The sequence below is a fragment of the Doryrhamphus excisus genome, linkage group LG17 (assembly GCF_037039965.1).
Source record: "Doryrhamphus excisus strain RoL-2023G ecotype Guam linkage group LG17, RoL_Dexc_Guam_v1.1, whole genome shotgun sequence".
Taxonomy (NCBI): Eukaryota; Metazoa; Chordata; class Actinopteri; order Syngnathiformes; family Syngnathidae; genus Doryrhamphus; species Doryrhamphus excisus.
Genome location: NC_136373.1, coordinates 370,994 through 385,835, shown reverse-complemented (window position 1 = coordinate 385,835; position 14,842 = coordinate 370,994). Strand labels below are relative to the sequence as shown.

At 48.0% G+C, this 14,842-nt stretch overlaps 1 protein-coding gene across 2 annotated transcripts in view; it reads right to left on the bottom strand.

Moving 5' to 3' along the window:
• The window catches only part of znf385a (zinc finger protein 385A), a 38,469-nt gene extending 24,827 nt beyond the window's left edge, over positions 1-13,642 (bottom strand). The window contains exon 1 of one of the 2 annotated variants that reach the window (XM_058083315.2): positions 13,115-13,642. In XM_058083315.2, the coding sequence (XP_057939298.2) occupies positions 13,115-13,124 (10 nt within the window). In that variant the 5' untranslated portion in view covers positions 13,125-13,642. Of the gene's footprint in view, positions 1-12,128; positions 12,303-13,114 lie in introns of those variants that run through there. The other variant, XM_058083316.2, reaches the window with a different exon arrangement.
• Between the last annotated feature and the right edge of the window lie 1,200 nt (positions 13,643-14,842).

Below are 14,842 nucleotides of genomic sequence, written 5' to 3'. Positions count from 1 at the left end.
CAAAGGACCTGCCCTTGTCCCCACAGATGCTATCTGCCCATCAGGACAGTAGAGAAGGTCGCTACGCCACCCAGGATAATTATGATAATCATCACTGAACTTCTAGAAAATGTGCATCATCATCATCATCATCATCACCATCACCATTGTTGGACGTATATCAAAGGTGCGAACGTCTTTTTATGTCGTCTCCTTCTCGGCTAAATGCTCACCGCCTGGCTGAGGACCAGCCAGATTTGTGGAATGCCACTGGCCGGAACGCCACTGCCCGGAACGCCACTAGCCGGAAGGCCACTGGCTGGGCGCAACCTTTTTGAGACAGTGATAGTTGAAACGTTGGAATTCTGTGAAAGAGGAATGGGAACGTTGCTTTGTAGTTCCTGTTGCAAGGCGGATTGTGGGATAGACTTCCAGGAATGTGTGTCTGTCACTACAGGAAGAGATGGATAGCAGGAAAAAGGAGGAGGGAAAAGCGGGTGCAACAAAAGAAGAGAAGGTGAGACAAGGTGAGGAGCAGATTGCCTTCCTCCCTCCTCCCTCCTCCCTCCTCCCTCCTCCCACCCGTCCACCACTATTGTTCCTTGTTTTCCTTCCACTGCCCCCCCACTCCCACCAAGGAGACCCCACCCCCTCACCCTGACGGAGTCAGTGGTCACAGACTCGGGTGGAACAATAGCCAGGGACTTTATTCCCATGCACCTCCCAGGAAGCGGCGCCCTGAGGTGTGGAATTCTATCACTTATCCACGATCATTCCAGAGGACAGTAACAAAGGAACCACATTCCCTTTTTCCTTTCTTCAGATTAGACTCCCAGGCTTTAAGGGGGGGGGGCTGATGCAATGTGGGTGATGAGGGCATTCCAGACTGCACACCTGTGTTCTTTGTGGGGGCTGATGGCCAATTTGCCAGTCCGTTCCACTGACCTCCCTCCCCAAGGAGGCTAGAGGCCAGCATCCCAGCAGCCTGATGGAATCGGGTAGGAGCACGGATGCTACTTGTCAGGGAATATGGAGGAGTTGGACAAATGCCCTCGCATGTCCTCCAACATAGTGCTCACTAGTCACCTATAGGCAGCCTAACCACAGTGTAATATCTTTAAGTGCTGGGGGGGGGGGGGGGGGGGGGGGGGGCTCTAATGTCACTTGGCATTGCAGTGACCACAAATGACACTTTGGGTTGAATCAGCATCTATCATTCACCCCCCCATGCCAAAGGTTCAGACAAGGAGGTTTGCATATTTAGAAGTGAGCCCTGAAAGAAGTTTGGGATGACTCAAAACACTCGGATTCCAAAGGCGTGGTAAAACTGCTCCTTTGTGATGTCACAGAGGGGCGGACTTCCTTATATGGTTCATGTGACCAATCACAGTGGAATGGGCATGCCCGGAGGCGGGCCGTGGGTGGAATAAAGGAAAATAGTTTTGGCAGGAAGCACAAATCAAAGGAAATACAGCTGGAATAGGTGCAGATTCTGGAAGATCTAAAAACTTTTCTAGCTGCTCTATAGGACTCCACAACTCAATACAAAGGGTGGGAAAATGAGCATAATCGGCCCCCTTTAAGCAGAGTATTTGAAGATAATTAGTAAGTGATAATTGATTAATTGAAACAGCTGTGCTAACAGAGTGTGCTACTAGAATTGGATTTCAAGCTAACTTGATGAAGTACTTTGAAAGTACATTCCAAACGGAGATGTACTTTCAGGTCATGGACGTTACATCCTTCAGTTGTCATGTACCAGTGGCGTTGGGCTCCATAATTAAAGCGCCCACACTCACAAACCAATTAGCTCACAAATTCGTCTTGCTGTTCTCAATCCCCGTGTCACCAAGCCGTTCTTCCAAGGAAGCACGGAGGAAGAAAGGGAAGGAAATGAGTGTTCATAAAGAGCACATAAAGGAAGACCGAGTCCAACGCTGTGACGAGTTAGGTGCTGCATGCCACCGCAGCACAGCTTCATTGTTATTATGATTTATTTCATAATGAGCAGCGCCCCCCCCCCCCCCGTCTGCCATACAAAGGCCTGATTGAATCTGGCATTCCATTAGCATGCTAAAGAGGCCCGGCTTCATCTGTGAGCTGCTGATTGACAGTGGATATCATCTCTGTAATTGGGCCTGATACCGGAGCCAGTGTCGGCGACATATCGCAAGGGAAGGGAAGAAGTTGGGGGGGTGTAGAAAGGGATTTAAAAAGGGGGTTTCGGGAAAGAAAGGAGAACCAATGAAAAAAGTTGGTTTAATTAAACGAGCTTCTTTGTATCTGTTCGGGTTCAAACCTCCCACAGGGAAGAATCTCTTAGATTATGCCCGTTTGAAGCTACACTTCTATGACGTTTATGAAAAAACTGTTGTGTTGTCCAAATCCTGCTACTACCCAGACATCACTTGAGGCTCCGCTGTACGCAGTTTTATATCCTAATATAATAAGAATAATAATAATAATAATTAATAGTGGCTGCTGTCATCCTGTTCTCCACTAAAATGTGCCTGCGAGGTTTTGGTGATGTGTGTGCACTGTGCGCCTGTCAGTCAATTTACCACTGCGCTTCACCTGCGCCAAAATACAGCAGGTTGGAGCTGGCAAGCTTCTAGGGCACCTTTGGCGCGCTGTTTGGTCACCAAATTGTCACGGCACCAAGGTGAAACTGTGGACACCTCCGATGGTGCGCCGCCACGCCCATCTCGGTGCGGTTCAGTCTCCCAAATTACCAAATTGGCTGCTCATAATGGTGCGCTGGACCCCCCACTACAAAATTAGAGGTGCAGTAAATCAGCATGATTGAGAATAGATTTGAAAATAAATACGCTTATAATCAGATTAGATTTATGTTGCTCTGGGATTACGGCGAAGGTTGCTACTTTACAGATCCACTGCCTTGTCCTCTAGCATTTTATTACAGTTAAACGTTATGTTTCTGTAGATATGATTTGTCATCATCGGTGGTCTCCACCCAAAATGAGAGCTTTAGCATGTGTAGCATGCTAGCATCTGAGGCCTGCTGACATGCGTGGTGTTGTCACAGGGAGCATGTTCGTCTTCCCGCTCCACCGCCAGAGCCACCGTAGGCGCTGACAGATGAAACAGCGACAACAAACCATTTTGTAGCTTTGCTATATGTTCGACACACACACACACTCACACGCACACACTCACACACACACACACACACACACACACTCACTCACACACACACACTCACACACACACTTTCCCTTCTTCGCCCTGTGCTGCTATGATGTTGAGCCTCAGACTGCAGCAGTGCGAGGCAGTGAGACGGAAACAGTGATTGTCGATGACGGAACTGAAGGGACTGTGAGAGTCCAAAGGAGGGGTGACAATGCAGGGGGGGGCGGGGGGGGGTCAAAGGACCAAAAGTGCGTCAAAGTGTTGGTAGACGTGTGCGCTGAGCAGACCCTTGCAGTGAGCTCCAGATTGCGACCTGACGTGTGACGTCGTTGGGAGCCATAAAAAGTCTCACCTTGTTCTGCACCATGCACACGCCGCAACCTCGTGTCCAGCTCCCTCTCACCGTGGGGGGGGCATGCATCATTCATGAGCAGGATGCGTTTGGCCGCGTCATCGCCTCGCATTGCTGCCAGTAACATTCCCTGGCATTGGATTCACCTTTGTGGGGGCCTTGGGGCGCAATGGATGCACAATTCCAATGTTCAACCAAGGGGAAGAGTTTTTCCAAGATTTCCAACACTTGTGTTTTTTTTAGTAGTTGGATGTATTTTTAACAACAATTCAAAGATATGAAAGATGCACGTCTATTCCATCCTGTAATGAAAAATGAAGCGCTATAATTCGTATGAGAATTGACGTTTAGGAGAGAAGAGTTCCAATGTCATGTGCTAATTATCAAACATGGGACATATTCTGTCCTCAGCATCCGTTAGCGTGGCCCGCCCTCTTCTCTGAGCGCTAATGTTGCAGCCTGCCTGCCGTGAAGGTCACCCTCCCCGTAGCTACGGATTACACAGGAACACCGAGGCACAATACGATACTGGCCTTCGGGGGCGGTCTGGGGGCTGTCGCTAAGCATTGAAGGGCTCAGCTAATGGAACCCAAACGGGTGATTTTTATTCTCCAAAAAGGGCAAACAAAGGCAACAAAAGGCAAAGCGCACGGCGAGTAAAAGATGGAGGCAAGGACGGCGCTAAGATATGATGAGGCACAAGGCTTGGAAAAATACTCACGTTTACTCACAACCAAGATGGCCGACAGAGGCAAGGTCACCGGGAGACGAAAGCAAAAGTGTTTCAATTGTCGCCACCTGGTTTACCGCCTGGTTTACCGCCTGGTTTACCGCCTGGTTTACCGCCTGGTTTACCGCCTGGTTTACCGCCTCCTGGTTTACCGCCTCCTGGTTTACCGCCTGGCTTACCACCTGGTTTACCGCCTGGTTTACCGCCTCCTGGTTTACCGCCTCCTGGTTTACCGCCTGGCTTACCGCCTGGCTTACCGCCTGGCTTACCGCCTGGCTTACCGCCTGGCTTACCGCCTGGTTTACCGCCTGGTTTACCGCCTGGTTTACCGCCTCCTGGTTTACCGCCTCCTGGTTTACCGCCTCCTGGTTTACCGCCTCCTGGTTTACCGTCTGGTTTACCGTCTGGCTTACCGCCTGGTTTACCGCCTGGCTTACCGCCTGGTTTACCGCCTGGTTTACCGCCTGGTTTACTGCCTGGTTTACCGCCTGGTTTACCGCCTGGCTTACCGTAAAAGTAACGCAGTCAGCTCAAAGATATCAAACAATCAGCACTAATTAAGAGGCAAAGTGTTATGATTTATTGAGACGTTAACGAGATGATTTGTTCAGTGTATTTAATGTTGCTTATGATCGACCAACCAGATGAGGGTGGGGGGGCGTGGCGAGATGGCCCCACCAACGGAGCCTGTGAACTACGCAAGCGCCTGAACCGCTTGAAGTCTGTAAAATTAAATAATTAAAAAGAAAAAAATAAAAAAATCCAAAAATTGTTACAACTATAATGATGAAAATGCTAATATTAATGATGATGAAAATAATGGTGATAATAATAACCATAATAATGGTAATAATGATAAAGATTATAACAATAATGATAATAATAATAATGATAATAACAATAATAATATTACAATGATAATAATAAGAGGGTAAAACAAGACAGTGGCATGAAAGGTGCTTTTAAATAAAATGTATTATTATTATTATAACATGATTATATCTTGCTTTTATAAGCTTTTCCTTCAGCCTACTCCTTTTGGGCTTGTGATCAGATAGCTGAATACAAATGTAAATAATGGAAAGTTATATTTTCATTGATGTAAGAATAATGTAATGTTTCATATATTTGCCCAAATAAAATAATAAAAAAAAAGTATTTCCATAGCGTGTGCTATGAATATGATGGCCGGTCCGGGTACAGGAGCCAGGAACGGCCAGAACTCGTCACAGAGTCCTGGCCCGAGCCAACGATAAAGCCAAAGACCGCGAGCTGTCTCCCTGCTGGCTAATCCTCTAAATGAAGATTTGTGGCATGGCTGCTTGGTGATTACCGGACCAGCAAAACTGGAACATTATTATCTTTGGAAGGGCTGAATATTTCATACACCTCTTGTATTCTACTACTCTGTACTCTTGTATTGGAGTCCATATTGGAGGTTGTGCAAGCGTCCATATGTGGTACTCTATGCTATCTACTATGTGTAAAAGTAGCCCTAATATTCCCAGTATTAGTCAACAAGGATTTATCTCATGATTATAAAAGTCAGGGTCCAAGCTGGCATGGACTTGGATCCAAAATAGAGAAGGGAAGAGTAGCAAACAGTCCTGGTTTACACGGATGACCTCAGCTACCTCTTGGCCCCTGACAGCCTTCTAATCCACACCTCTGGCATCTCCCTCCCCGCCCCTCCCTTCCCTCTGGCCTCAGAGGGGAGGGGCGGGGAGGGGAGGGGCGGGGCGGGGAGGTGCTTGGTGCAGGTCCTGGCAAAGCTTCATCCCCTCCCTCTTATCCCGGTCTTTCCAGCCGGCAGAGCCGTGTGCTGGGATAGGAGTCTGCGAGGAGACGGTCTGCATACCAGACGGCTGCACTCGTTGGCTTTAACCACGTCCAAATAAGTCCCCTGGTGGCTGTGGGCGAGGTGGCAACACGCAAGTCCAGACACTCCCATCATGGTGTCACTCCACCGCCATGCAGCATCATAGACACCGTTCAAGGCCCGGGTGGCAGGTTGGATGCTCCATAACATTATGGATTATTAACATTATGGATTATTATCATTATGGATTAACAGCTGGAGCTCTTATTATCTTCTTATTACAATTATTTTTCATTGTAAGTATTGGACATTTTTTATAAAAAACATAAAAGGTGCTAATTGATGCCCTAAACGCCATCTTTGTGTTTTATGAGTCTGCCACTTGACGTTTTTATACCATCGCCTTCGGGGCTTTTTGAGAAATAGTTGGCACTTAATGGTTCCAATTTCATGGCCTTACTTTATAACTGTTTTGCTAAAATATATTAAATATTAATCTCGCTGTTTTGTGGTTGAATGCTGCCTGTTATTAGTCATAAATATGCACAAAGAAGCAACATTTTATGTATTTTGCCTAATTTGCCTAATTAACATAAATACAAATATAAGGGCTGCACGGCTGTAAGTGGTTAGCGTGCAGGCCACACAGTTAGGAGACCCAAGTTCAATTCCACCCTCGGCCATCTCTGTGTGGAGTTTGCATGTTCTCCCCGTGCATGCGTGGGTTTTCTCCGGGTACTCCGGTTTCCTCCCACATTCCAAAAACATGCTAGGTTAACTAGGGACTCCACATTGTGAGTGTGAATGGTTGTTTGTCTATATGTGCCCTGTGATTGGCTGGCCACCAGTCCAGGGTGTACCCCGCCTCAGCTGGGATAGGCTCCAGCATACTCCTGTGACCCGAGTGAGGATAAGCGGCATAGAATAAAGATGGATGTCCACAATATTTGTTAAATATGACTATAGGGGTGTTATTTCATGTGTATAGGGCTCTAATAATGTATACTATTATATTTAGGAGGTGGTGTAAAGGATTTTAAAAGCTTGAAGTAGAAAAGTATTTGATTTTAATTCTACTTTGCATAAATTCACTTAGCACGGTCTGCAAAGGAGGGAAGTGTACTTCTTCTAATCCCCAGGGTTTTTGTTCCGGAGTGTAACTTGTACAGTGGAGACCACCCACTGAGGTGAGGGGGTGATAGGATGACATTCCCGACAGTGGGTCATCGATAGCACTCATGTGACCTAAATTCCATGAGTCAGAGGTCATGTGATACAAGATAGGCTTGAGCTCCATGTGTTTTGTAAAAAGGAATACATTTGTTCCCGTAGGGAATCTTATCATCTGGTCCGGACTCTCTCCTTACTGTTGGCTCATTTCCTGTTCTTCTCCTTTGTTACCTTTCATGCCTACCGCCCCCGTGCCACCTTAAATACCCTTTGTCATGATTGGCTTCGCTTGCGTATGCAGGTCAAGGGTCAATGATCTTACCAAACTAAAGTTATGCTCCAATAATTAGTAAAGATATCAAATAATCAATAAAACAACAAGGGTGGCCAAATGTATGCACCTGCCTACTTTAGTTTAGATAATTATTACACACTTCCTGTAAATCCTATAAAGTTGATTTCCCGTCTCATCCATCCCTGTGTTGGTCTGCTCTCGGATATCTTTACCTGGAATGGTTGATCCCAACAACCTGGCCTTTACTAAGGAACATCTTGGAATGTATCAGGGGCCCAAACCTATTTATACCGCTCTATATATATATATGTGTGTGTGTGTGTGCATGTGTGCATGTGTGCACGTGCACGTGCGGCCCCCATGATCACCATCATGACCTTGCTGCATCTCAAGGAGAATTGATTTCTCTTTGGGTCTTTGTGTGAAACCTTATCTACTTGGAAGAATTTCCTCTTCCCCTTAGAGCGGAAAGGCGCTAATCCTCCTTCATACGGACACTTTTCACTCCATTTTATCCCTCCGCCTTCCTCTTAGTCCTCTTAGTCCACCCCTCTCGTCTTTGGGGTGTAGAGAAATACCGAAATAGAGCAGCTAGCCATGATTAATGCAACATCTTTTGCTGCCAAACGTTTACTTTGCTCAAATGTTTTATGCTTGGCTGCTGTTTGGGGGGGTTGGGGGGGGGGGGGATTCGTACTCCTTCACGCTGCTACAGAATGAGTTGATCAATATCACACTTTGAGCCTTAACGTTTGATGAGCCTGAGGTTGTTGGGACAGAATGGGCGAACACACGGCAGCAGCTACTCTACTGCTTGTGATAACAACATGAACCCACAGCAGGGAGACCTTCTCGGTTGATGGACAGGGTGCTTATGATAACAACATCAACCCACAGCAGGGAGACCATCAGTCGATGGACAGGAAGCCATTTATTGTGTACAAATATACACATTCCTTAACCATGTGTTACATGGGTGCCGTGTGCAGCGGGACTATTGCTAATACGAAGGTTATGAAAGGGTTATTTGACTGCATGTAAACAGCCACTGGTGTGTAGTAGCGCAGGTGTGCAGTAGCGGTGTGTGCATGTGGATGTAAAATGACACATGATCTCCTGCTCAGTCACCTTGTGCGTTGATGTCGTGCTGATCATGGCCAAGGGAGCTGTAATGACCAACAAAGCAGAGGAACAATGACAAGCACCTCCTTCACTCTGCCCTGCTTTACACAGCAATGTGCTCCACATGGATGCGCTCACACACAATGGCTTTGCTCTCCACCAGTCCTATAACTGCATGGTCGTTGGTCTCCTGCGTTGGTCTCCTACATGATGTATTGGCACCCGACTGGATGCAAAACAAACAAGAGGAGTGGAAGTCATAATGATGCTTTGACCTAAGAGTCTCCCTCCTGAAACCGGATTGGCTAAGAAAAAAGAGGCTGCCGCATCTTCATTCCCCCCTCACCCCCCCCCCCCCCCAACCGACATCACACACAATCTGTCAGTGAAGTCGTATCTCATATCAATCTTGCATCCTTGGTCACTCAGACAATATGCAGCTCATTCAATATGATGATGATAGCAAGCGTTACTGCACAGGGGGGGCCAAGGGGGGTCAAGTCCAATGCAATGTTTCATCACACACAATACCGGATCACAGACAGCATATGACCCTTGGACAAGCACACCGCCCATTACTGAGCTCCTCTCAGCTCCTGAGCTCGGCTGTCAAGGTTTTATTTGTGTGAAGGAGTTGATCATAAACGCCTCGGCATCGGCTTGGAACATCCGCACGTGTGTTGGATCCCCAATCCCATCCCGAAGTAGAGACTGGACAGTCCAAAGTTTCTCAAGAAAAGAGATGACTTCAAGACGTCTCTCAATGGTAGGTAGCTTTAGCATTTTAGCATTTTCTACAGCATTGGTAGCATCTAATGTGTCTTGGGGTACGACCAATGTATAAAAATCTCAGCTAGAGCTAATTGTGCATCTGGATATCAACCTAGCAGTCTCACACAACTTTTCTTTGCTCACGTGCACGATGACGTACGGCTGAGAGCGTGCATCTGCCCTCGCTGACATGGAGCTAACCAGCTGCCTTATCAGATGGACGCTGCAGCAAAGCGGGCGAGATGACGATTCTCTGCTGTGCCATTCATAACATAAAATACTTTTTTATGTAACTATGGTCCAAATTGCCGCGCGGCACGCATGAATAAAAAGGAGAAAGTGTTTCATTTAGTCATCAACAAGCGGTCCCAAGAGGCTCAGGGCTGGGGCGTGCCCCCACAAGTCTGCTATGCCTGTCTAACTCCCTTGTACTGTTGTGGTAGAGCTTGTCCTGCTAAATCATTGGGCCTTGAAGGCCTCGCTGGACATCGTGATCAACCTGAATGCAACAGGACTGAAAAAATACAACTTTGTTTTGGCAAAATATTTTTGTGTGGTACTAATGCAGTTTTATACAGTTCCCAATATTAATGTGCTACTTGTGTGTTACTTACAGCAATTTTTTCCTTGAAGAGTTTTCATAGGCAACATGTTGGCACTTGAATTCATTCTTCAAAAACAGGGTTGGGCGATATGGACCTTAGCGTATATCACGATATTTTTGGGCTGTATCATGATATGATGATATACGTAACAATATAAAGAGTCTGGTACAAAAAGCCACAAACCTCAACCCATATCGTGAAATACACTTTCTCAAATTGTAAGGCATATTTATTTATTGGTAACAATCTGGCCAACTTTTCTAATGGGATGTCAGCATCTGTACAGCATCTGTAAAGCCCGTGCTCGTCATGAAGGAAGATGTAGTCACCCATGCAATGCCAACTGCGTATGGAAGACAGAATCTTGTTTACACAGTTAGACTGCAAAGTGTGCTTTTATTTTGAAAGCTGGTAGTATGTCCTCTGTGTCTGCACGATGAGTTGGGTACAAGAATAAAGTAGCTTCCCGTCTTCGCTCGGAATGTGCACCCTGTCACCCCGCAGTGCCAAGCATTAAACCAAGCCATTGTTTCCTCGGATACTGGATCAATGACCCGGCCAGTCCAGATCGTCATCTGAGGCTTCATCAGTCTACTCTCAAGACTAAAGAGGACAGTCAGCATAAAAAGTTGCTCATCAGCGTATTTAATGCAGAATTCCCAAGCGTCTCGTCCACTAAAACACCTTAGCGATATCTGGGCGATGCAAAGGATCCCAGCGGGACAAAGTGAGTTCTACGCATAGCAAATATCCGACTCATTAAGGAGGTCTAATTAATGTGTCATTTTCACCTCAACCGGGGTGCAGGGCAGCCGTGGAGAAAACGGGAAGGAAGTGCGTTTGTGCTCAAAGAACACATTCTATCTTGTGTGACTTGTTGACCTCCATGGGCCAGGTGAGGGTGGACCGGGGGGGATGGGGGGGTGGAGTGAGCGAATGGAGTGAGCATTAGCTATGCAGGCAGGTCATCGGAGAAGGAGGATTCATGAAGACAGACCGGGCCCGAAGTGGGCACCCAAAAACAAAGACAAAGAGACAGATGGCCTGCATTGCCCCGAGCCGAGGAGGTGAGCGCTGACTCGGATGGACAGCCAGATGAAACATACGACGTCCAAACATCAAGGGGGGGGGGGACTCGGGCTCCCTGCGCCACAATTTGTTCCTGTGAAGCTAACAAAGTGGAGCGTCCCGCCAATGTTTCCCGCCTGTCAAACTGCCATCATGCAGCATTTGAGGTGACCATGGCAAAGACACGTCTTACAGCCTACAGGAAGAACCCTCCAGACACAATGTTAGTAGACCTTCTGCAGCTGCACGTTGAGCACAAAGCATCTACTGCCATTATCACTAGTTGGACTATTTGGACTATTTGGCACCTACATCTCCACCTCCAAGCTATTTTACTCCTAAATTGGCACCAATGCAAAACAAAGAGGTTATATGAAGGTCGTATCTGCTCAAGGTCATTCCACACCAGCAGCTCATAGCAGCATGTTGATGTTGATGCAGTCAGTAAGTACACACCTTCACACTGTAAGCACATTTTTCATCTAAATAGGATTCTTTCCTGTGTTATCAATACTTGTCAGAGAAACGTGTGTAGAACATTTCCACATTTGTATCATTGCAGCGAATATGATGGTAGAAGGTCCGCATCAGCACACGTTCCTATCGCAAAGGTCGTTACAATGACATCCTTATCGCAAAGGTCATTCCAATGACATTACCCTTTTCAGACGATGAAAGCCACAAATGTCAAATTGCTCAACAGCACATCAGCATGTAAATGGAGCAGAATGGTAGGCTGGGGGAATCATACAGTGGGGGGGTGTTAAAGTGGAAGATCCCACCCACCCTTAAACGCACTGAAAGCAGAGAGTGGTCTTATTTAAGGAAATGTCTGTGCTGATTGAGTTTGTGGCTGTAGCAGCTGACCGCTAACGCTGGCGTTCACACGTGCCGACCAAATCCGGTTTCCCAGAGTTCCTCCCAGCAGCAAGCTGATCAAGACGGGGCTTGTCTAACTGTTAAATCGTCACCCCGGAGCAGCTGCAGACACAACAACCAAACCAAACGGGTGGTAAACTCTCCAAGAAGTACAAACATGGCAAACTAAAACTTGCATGCGGGCTCACATGTTGTTGCGTAATCTGCATCATCGTTGAAAAACACGCTCGCCCTGAATCGTCTTGGCAGGCGTTAGCGCAAAGTGGCGTCTCCGGCGGTGAACGCAGCAAAACAATTAAGGCACGCAGACTCCCTGACACGCGTACTCAAGTGAGTATGCTAGCAGATGCTGGCATCGATGGCGGTAAACATCATAAACACGCCCCCGCTAGCTTAGACACGTCCGTGCGTGCATGATTGGTCATTTGGACTCACAGCGGCGGATCCCATCCTCGTCTGTGCGAATCCACAAGGCAGCTACGTCAGGCATGCCGGTCCCTCTCTCTGACACGGCCACTATGAGGCCGGAATACTAAATACTAAGTGCTGGCTGAGTCAGAACACGACATGACTGGAGAGCTAAACGCGAAACCGAGAGACTGAATCAGACGTGCATGTAAACAGAGGTAGTTCATATTCATACAGTACATACAGTACATACAGTATACTTGGCAAGGCATCATATCCACAAATGAGGACACTAAAATATGAATATATCAATATAATTCCCACATGCAAGTACGATCCTTCACGGCTGTGAGCGACATATGGATGCCAACAGGACGCTGACCAAGTTCTTGGCGGTACGGTGACATCATCAACGCATCATTGGTGCAGGAAAGGTCTGCTGGCAAGATTCCGTAACCTTCAACTTTTTAGATTCAAAAGACGCAATCATCATCAACTCACACAGTCAACTCTGAACAGCATCTTCAGGTCATGTGAGCTGGGTCATGTGACCCCAACAGCCAATAAAATCATACAGTTGAGCTCTAAGGACTTTGACCTTCGCTGCCATCAGTCACACCTGCCCTGTCCACGGCATCCCATAATGACATGCTGAGCTTTGCTGACCGATGGGCTCCAAAGCGGGCAGAGCATCCTAATGATGGGATGGATTCGGGGACGCAACATCCTTGACCTTCCATGCATCAAAAACCAGCCGCACACTCACCCAAAATCATGCTGCGTGTCGGCTCTGGCGCCCCCGTATCGTCCGTCAGTAATCAATAGTCCGTCCGCAGAGACGTCCTCCACAATCCAGGACTCAACTCACAGAGGTTCATGTGAAGATGAGGTCTGCTGGTGGAGATGCCGGCCGGGGTGCCTGCACGCTGCAGGTGAAAGGCTACCTGTGTGTGTGTGTGCGTGTGCGTGTGCGTGTGCGTGTGCGTGTGCGTGTGCGTGCATGTGGAGGAGGGGTCCAGTGTTCCTGCAGCTGTGGCTCAGGTAAGCCTGAAGATACTATGGACTGGTTTAGTTGCAAAGGGGAAGAGAGCGAGAGGAGAGTCTGGAAGGGGAGGGGGAACCCAAAGTGAGGTAGCCAATCAGAGCAGGACTCTACGGAGCCAAGATCTTATTCTCCAGCAGCCAGGAGGGATGTGATCTCGGAGAAACAGCTGACAGACAAGTTCTCCCCAAGTGTCGTTCCATAATGAAGGCAAAGAGCTTCTTGCACGTCCCTGCTTCAGACACACACTCGCTTTCCGAGGCTGAGTCTCCCGTTTTGGGGTTGGGTATAACCTAGAGGCACCTTGCATGCCTTCACTCTGATTGGTGGCAGCCGCGACCAATGGGAGCCGCCGCAGACGCTTGTCATCATGCAGAGAGGAAGTCATGACTGAGAATGTTATCTCCTCCCTCCACGCTTTCTCACAGTGCTTTCCCACAACCCCCCTGTCTCCGCACACACGCACGCACACACACACACACGCACACACACACACACACACGCACACGCACACACACACACACACAGCTCCACCTCCCTGCGGGCTGTTTGACTGTCACATCTGTTTATTGCAATTTCTGTCCCCTGCTTCTCTCCTCTACGTGTCCTTTGCCTCTCGTGTGTCGCTGGACTTGCCAAAGGATTAACCTCCTCTCTATTTGGATCCTTGCTTCTCCCTTTTTCTTAACCTGCTCAGGCAAGGTTACCTATCCAGACAGGGGTGGGGGTGGGGTGGGGTGGGGTGGGGCGGGGGTGGCGTGCAGAAAGAAGAGATGAAATAGAAAGTGACAGGGCAGAGGAAGGAAGCACTCGGAAGGACGGCAGATATTAAACGTAACACAAAGTGACAGCGGGATGCTGTGATTGGCTGGCGACCCGTCCAGGGTGCAGCCCGCCTCTCGCCCAAAGACAGCTGGGGTGGGCTCCAGCATAACCCTAAGCGCCATAGAACATGCATGGCTGGGGATGAAGAAATGTGGAGCAACAAAAGGAGACGACTGGGGGCTTCAGTAAGGGCGGATGCTCTCCTGAAGCTCGACTCCAACAACACAGCACTGCTCCGGTACAAAGACCAGGGCAAAAGAAGGAGGACCTTTTGAAAAGCACACCGGCGTTGGTAATGTTCCTGCAAAGCTCTGCCCTTAAAGGGAGGCTTAACAAAGCTGTCAAAAAAGAATCCCTGTGGGCGTGCATTCTTGCTAACACATCCATAGCGAGCACGTTAGCCCGGGGCGACAGAAACTGCTGCCTGATGTTCACGGCACCTCCTCTTGTCCTCCATGCTGCCTTCACTCGCTCTTCCAGCAACACAAACCCAACCACTGCCACACTGAAGCACCCTCCTCACACAAAGGCTTCCTGACAACGCTGCTAGCAACACTGGATGTCAACACAAAGAACTTTAAGATGGCTTCATAGGGACCGGATTTGGTCAGTTGAATGAAATTAGCG